Below are 7,199 nucleotides of genomic sequence, written 5' to 3' on the forward strand. Positions count from 1 at the left end.
GACTGTTCAGGTGGAATCATAACATTAAAATAGCTTAAATACAGCATATTTAACTGAGTCCTTTGTTTTTCTTGGTAATTTTATTTTCATACTTGTTATGTATTGATATCCTATGTTTTCTGAGTCCAAGAAAAGGATTGTCCTTGATTCTATCAGCCTAACCCTTCCCTTTTCTAGAAGAGAAAAGCAGACTATATTCCACTTCTTTCGTAAGTCAAACTGACAGGATGACCAAAAGAAAAAATAGACTAGGATTTGGAAAAGGAGTGAACATACATTTCTTTTTGTCCTTTATTATAGGTGGTACTTGAAGTTGTTCTTATGCCCTAACATTTTTCTTTAAAAACTGATCATAATTTTGAAGGAAGTATTGGTTGTAGCTGTATCTGAGTAATGTGCTACTTGAGTCAAAGCCAACACTTACCAGGAACCATACTTGATAAAGATCAGCCTCTGAAATCTACAACCTGATTTGTATTGGGTTTGTTGGCACTGTCCTTGATTTGAATGAGGGTTATCAGTTTTGCTGTGTGCAGGAGTTATTACTGAAACCACTTACAGAGCTTATTTGTGAAAACAGTAGTTAGCAAGTTACCATTAAAGAAACCTAATATGAACCTCAGTAATTTATATTTTTAGAAGACGCGTAAAAATATAGACTAGGACAGCTAGGAAGATCTAACTACCGATGTGTTTAATAAGTATTCTTTTCTCTGTGATGAGTTGACCAGATTTAAAGCTCTCTGTCATCCTGTACTTTGTACTTGGACATGCTTTAACGTATTTCCAATGTTTTCTGAGAAGACTGTGAATTTTTGGCATAGTTTCTAACAGGAGCAGTATTGGCTGAGTACCTTGCTTAGCATTTTAATCCATGTGAGTCAAGTATTTTTTCTGTCTATAACTTTTGTGTGGTTTGTATTTTTCTGCGCCGTGACCAGAGCAAAGTTCTCCAGAACTGTTCCTTCCAGAGGGCCAGTACAGAAAAGAGCTTCAGTCGAGTACCATAATATGTGATGCATTGCTTTACAGGAGTCCAGTCCAGTTACTTATTTAGCAAAACATGAACCAAGGGTTATATTTATGGAGGTGGGGGAGAGGAGAACCCAAAAAAACTGCACCAAACCCAGTATCATTCTGTTTTCACTGATCCCTTGAAAACTGAACAAGCTGAAACTTGGGATACCAGCTCCCATATTAGGGAAAGAGGATTTGGTCCTTGGGATCACAGCATTGATTTCAGAGCAAGGTATGAGTGTATCCTCTGTCTAGCCTTGGAGCAGGGTCAGGCAAGAGCATTTCCTCATCAGCAGTGTTCTGGGTTGCTCCCACTCCTGTTCTGTTCTTTTGGGAGCAGCACCTCTGTGCTGTGCAGATGGTTTCACAACTGGCTGCTCGTTCTAGGGCAGCTTCCTGCTTGTCAGCCTGGTTATTTCTCTTGGGACCACACGTGTGCTGCAGCCTCAGGAAGGGGAGGTTGCCCCGCTGGTAGCTGCGGCTCCCTCCGGCTGCACTGCAGAGGCTTGGCCCAGTGATCACAAGGGAGGCTGGGTTCTCTCAGGTGCTGGCACAGACCCCGCAGTGCCCATCAGGAGTATCTTCCTGGATCACTCTCAGCACTTGTGTGTGACCCAGCTAGATACTAATTTCTACAGATGAACCTGTTCCAGGAGTGTGCAGTTGCTCTGGAAGTTGCATCCTGTCTTGGTTGTGATAACTGTCTTGACCTTAAAATTAGAAAATCAGTGCAAAGTGTCCAGCATTGCCAGGGTGGCACCTGGGTGAGTAGTAGGAAACCACAGAGCTGGGTGCAGTAAGAGAGGGGAAAAGAGAAGGGCGTAGTGTTGTCCTTCTGGGCAGTGGTGAGCCACTAGATCTAGATCAGCCAGAAGTGTAACCTCATGTGTGCCAGGTACTAACACAGGAGTATTTGACACTATTATGGTACACTCCTGAGTTACAGTCTGATAAACTAATGTCTGCATTGTAATATTTTGAGTTAGCCATATTGCTCTGAATTTTTCTGGAAACCATCTTGTAATGAACTGAGAGATATTAACCTAAGGTCTACAGCTTTTTATGTTCCTTGTAGAGAGTAAATAAACTTGAAAATTGCTAGGTGTACTGGAAATTGTGAAATATCTCGTAAGTACCAGAGTCCAAACTGGAGCAGAGTCTCAAAAATTGCAGGGATTGAGATCTATGGGTACACTAGAGATTCTTGAGCAAAGTTACATTCTTTGCCTAGCCTTCTTTCCTATCTTGAAAAACATTTTTCTTTTGAAGGTGTCTGTCATTGCTACAGCTTAATAACTTCCCAAAAGTAGATTGTATATTTTACTAGCATATGAAAGCATTTCAGAAAAAAACTTACATGAGCTGAAAGGAATGATCAGTGGTTGTTTTCATGTTAAGACAGCTGACTTCTTAGAGTGCATGAAACTGAAATGAAATGCCGTCAATTTCTCCAGCTGTACAGGGGGTTTTGCCTCTGGCTCGAGTGGCTTTTTAACTTCCCAAGTAAATGGTTCAGTGCTGATGACCTGAATCCAAGGGGCTGGAAATCTGCCCAGCAGAAAAGGACCTGGGGATGCTGGTTGAGAGCGGCTGAACATGAGCCAGCATGTGCCCAGGTGGTCAGGAAGGTCAGTGGCACCTGGCCTGTATCAGCAGTAGTGTGGCCAGCAGGACCAGGGCAGGGATTGTCCCCCTGTACTCAGCACTGGTGAGGCCACACCGCGAGTGCTGTGTTTAGTTCTGGGCCCCTCACTTTAAAAAGAACATTGAGGTGCTGGAGGGTGTCCAGAGAAGGGCAACGCAGCTGGTGAAGCGTCCTGTAAGGAGCAGCTGAGGGAGCTGGGGGTGTTTAGCCTGGAGAAAAGGAGGCTCAGGAGGGACCTTATCACTCTCTACAACTGCCTGAAAGGAGATTGTAGCCAGCTGGGGGTTGGCTTCTTCTCCCAGGGAATCCATGACAGGACAAGAGGAAATGGCCTCAAGTTCCACCAAGGGAGGTTTAGGTTGCATATTTGGAAAAATTTCTTCTTGGAAGGAAGCAGCATTGGAACAGGCTGCCCAGGGAAGTTGTGGACTCACCATCTCTGGTGAGATTTTAAAAGACATGTAGATGTGGCAGTAAAGAAAATAGTTTAATGGTGGCCTTGGCAGTGCTGGGTTAATCATTGGACTCAGATGATCTTAAAGGGCTTTTCCAACCTTAACAATTCTATGAATTTCCTGCAGTGTAGAATACTTTGTGAGAAATTAGATTTTTGCCTTTATAGATGCTGAGTTTGCCAGAGATAAATGATTGTTACATTTCAAAGATAAAACTCTTGAGATGAGAGAAGCAATTATGATTTTCAGGACATACAACAGATCTGTACTAAGTCTTCCTTTCAAGGGAGCAGGGGGAAAAGGATACTTTCCTATTTTCTACATGGCAAATCATGACTTGTATCTTCTCTTGAGTCCATAAAACTGACTATTTCTCTCATATGTAAATAGAACTAGCAAAAAAGTGCATAAAAGCATAATCAGATAATCACTCATTCCAGTAGATACTGCGTAAGTGTATGAAGTTACTGAAGGAACACCAGGAGTGAAGTAGGTGTGTGGGGTTTTGTTGGGGTTTTTTTGATGGTATGCTTTCTTATTTTCCTGTTTGTTGGTTTTTTTCTTTGTACCATCAACTTGCCATTAAACACACAAACAGTAAACATTTGCTTAAAATACCTATTATCTGAATTACCTGAAATAATGCTTTATCTAGCCCTTAAAATTGCTCAAGATTAAACACTGACCATTACTGCCTTCAATTTTTTTTCATCAGAATCAAGCTTTGAAATGTGATGGAGGAGGCATTTCTAATAAAGCCCCTGACATATGCATAGTGTATAAGCTTCATTTGGAGTGTGGCAGATTGATTAATCTCGTTGATTGGTTAGAGGTATGTGATGATGCAAACAGTACCTTTACCTGCTTTCAGTATTCTGATTTATCTTTCTGCTGCATGTCTGCTTTTCTTTAGTGCCCCTTTTGACAGCTTAAATCATTGCATACCATGGTCCACAGTACCCACAGTAACTCAAATAAGTCATGCTCTATTGTGAATCATTTATTTCCAGCTCTGTTATTGTGTGGTGACACTGTTTCGCTTCTGTTTTATGCTCTGCACAGATCAGATTTTGTGCTTAAAAAAATGGCATTTCTTTTTTGTTTTTAAGTATTCTGTGACACTTTTACAGAAACAGGCAAGTGGGGCTCTTGGAGAGAATGCTTGTGCCAGGGAAAAGCACGGGTCATTCTAGCTTGATAACCTGTCTCATACTGTAGCCAAGAGAAGAGGTAGTATAGGAAGAGAACATACATTAATATGATAAAGTCTCCGTGGCTAACAATCACACTTCGGTTCTAAAGTTTCCTGAACTTGAGTGCTTCTTCTGTATTTTGTAAACCTACCTGGATGTCATTACCAGTACATTTTAGTAAACACAGCATCCTCTGCAAGAAACTCTGTAGTTCAACTACCTGCAGTTTAGCGGATACTCTTTTTACTTGTTCCAAGTGTGTTCTGTTTGCTGCTGTCTTGCTTGTGTATTGTATATTCCTATCCAGACTCTTGCTGTCCCTCAGTTTTAAAGATTTCTTCACAGCCAACTTACCTCTATCACTTCCCCAGAATATTTAAGCAGTCTCACTTTGAGAATATTTTTTCAGTTCTGTAGTTTCTCTGAGAATGGGTCAGGACCCGGAACTGTTTGAGATTTAAAATGCAGGCACGTGAGTTCACAGAGTGATGTCTTGCATTTTGTATTGCCATGGTAATATGTACCTTGCTTGCTCTTCAATTGCTGCTGAACTGACACGCTCACAGAGTTCTCCTTGCAAGATCTTACTGCCCCTGAATGATAGCTTTCAGCTCAGAGCTCACTATTTTGTATCTGTCTGTCTATGAACTGGAATAAATCTGTGCTGTTTTTCCCTTTCTAGGCTTTCTCAACTGTGGTGATGGCAGCTGAGGAACCAAATGCAGATGCAGCTTCCTCAGACCAGGTGGATGATACTATCCAGTATCCTTTCTCATTTCTCTCAAGCTTGCCATTGAAAAGCTTACAGGATTTATGAACCAGGGGTTTTAAAATACAGTTTCATGTGCCCTAATTAACTAATTTCAGAAAACTTAAACAGTCTTAATGTACTGAAAGTGTCTAAGAAATAGATCAGTTGAAATAGTTGGGCTGGGAGTGGTGTGGTAAGAGAGCAGCTTTTGTCTATAGGAGTTGTTTGGGTCTGAAACAGAACCAAAAGTTCATAAAACAAGTTGAAACTGATATAATCATCAGAGTTGGTATGGCTGCTAGATAGGGGTAGAGCATTACTGGGGAACAGATGGAAAGAGGGCTGTGACCTAGAGAGCAGATGGAGAAACAGAAGCAGTAGTTCATTATGTTCTAGTACCTTAGAGCTGAGAACTTCATTTCCACAGGACACCCGTTCTGCTCCTTACTTTGTCCTGATCCTGAACTGAGGTCTAAAAAATATTTAATAGATGAGCATTAGAACCAAAACTCATGGCTACAGCAGTAGTGCTGCTACAGAGAAGAAATGAATAGTTGTACCAAAAAAGACTTAACTAAAAGAAGGATGATTATATGCTCTAATACTATACCTGGCTTTCCCGGCTTTCCTTTTTTACAAGCTCCACTGTTAATTGTCACTCACAATAAATTAAATTCTGTAACTCAGGAATATAAACCTGTATGTCAGGCAGGCAGCAAGAAAGGCAGAGCAAATAAAAAGTAAGGAGAAGGTGGTGCTGTGAAACCTCAGAAGAAATCTCCATAATTATCTATCAATTTTTTTGTCAAGGGACATAAAAGTATAAATTCTTGTGAGACGCCGCATAATTGGTATGTTTGTAGGCTTTAAGCTTCTCTCAGCAGTGGGAAAAAGAACTCTTCCTTTGCTGTCACGTTGTATGCATGTGGCAGAAGTACTGATCAGATTGAAAATTTGTGCTTCTGTAGGCAACTCGTGCTCTGCCCTTATTTCCAGCAATTTTATTGTGCAACACGTTGTGTAATCTGTGCTTACCCTGACTTAGAAGTCTTGCCCTCCTAGAAGAGAACAGTGTCTCTGTCACTGTGTCATAAAAAGTGTACTTGGTTTCCTTCACCCCATGTCCAGCGCTCGCTTTATTCGAGCTGTTTCTGAACTGGAGCTCCTGGGCTTCATAAAGCCCAGCAAGCAGAAGACTGACCACGTGGCAAGGCTGACATGGGGAGGCTGTTAATGTGCCACCAAGGTGCCAGTAAACCTTCCCAGCAGAGCGAGGGCTGTGTTCCCACTACACCACTCCTCGCTAACTTTGCATACTGAGTCAAAGTCAGCGGTGCCTGAATGTTGAGAGATACATTCTGAGTGCCTGGACAGGCTTGAATAGAGATGTTGTTTTTTAATGCTCATCTTCCCTGTGTAATGTTCTGGTCTGTTAATGCTCATGTTCCAAATACTGTATTGTTGTGCCAGTTCCAGGCTTCTTTGATGTGTGATATTTAACAGACCCCTGATACAACTCAGGCTAGCAAGCCAAACGGGCAGCACTGGCTGTGTAGGCCACAGAAGTGATGAAGCAGTATTAACATCCTTATAAGCTGATAGGATTTGAGTCATTATTATAAAATGCCTTCTAGCTCCCTGAACTAGATTTAAAAACAAATAAAACAAGTATGCTAAAGAAGACAACAAATTTTGTGTTCAGGCTCTGCTGTGTGTTCTTCCAAACTGGTCCTAACTCCCTAAAAACTCCTTGAGGAAGAGAAGGGGAGAGAATAATTACGAATACATGAAGTTTTGCTCTTTGGTAAGAGCAAAAGTTAACTGCTTAAATAATTTCCTTTTTCTAGTGAAGGTGATGGGTATTAGCTGACTTTTGCTGTTAGGGAAATTTGTGTCAGCATAGACTGAGTACATAGTACTTGTGCACTCAGGTGGAAGATAGGAAAATCCCCACGTAAAGCAGATGTTGTAACCTCCCTCTGCCGAGGGTTTGTGTTGCATGCAGGCACAGGGAATAGCTGTGTGAAAGGCAGTGGAGGCTGAGCATGTAAAAGCAATGCTCATCTGATGATCAATTTTCAAAAAGCCTTCTCAGACCAGCCTTTTTCCTTGACTCCGTCCTGTTTCTCAACCACGGG

General features: G+C 41.6%; 1 protein-coding gene across 3 annotated transcripts in view; it reads left to right on the top strand.

Annotated features, from left to right (window-relative positions):
- The window catches only part of ORC3 (origin recognition complex subunit 3), a 38,663-nt gene extending 31,912 nt beyond the window's left edge, over positions 1–6,751 (top strand). For 2 of the 3 annotated variants that reach the window (XM_032105009.1, XM_032105010.1), the window contains exons 18-20: positions 3,833–3,949; positions 4,993–5,072; positions 6,190–6,751. In XM_032105009.1, coding sequence (XP_031960900.1) covers positions 3,833–3,949; positions 4,993–5,072; positions 6,190–6,295 — 303 coding nt within the window. In that variant the 3' untranslated portion in view covers positions 6,296–6,751. The remainder of the gene's footprint in view (positions 1–3,832; positions 3,950–4,992; positions 5,073–6,189) is intronic. The other variant, XM_032105011.1, reaches the window with a different exon arrangement.
- The last annotated feature ends 448 nt before the right edge of the window (positions 6,752–7,199 follow it).

This window comes from Corvus moneduloides, chromosome 3 (genome assembly GCF_009650955.1).
Source record: "Corvus moneduloides isolate bCorMon1 chromosome 3, bCorMon1.pri, whole genome shotgun sequence".
Lineage (NCBI taxonomy): Eukaryota > Metazoa > Chordata > Aves > Passeriformes > Corvidae > Corvus > Corvus moneduloides.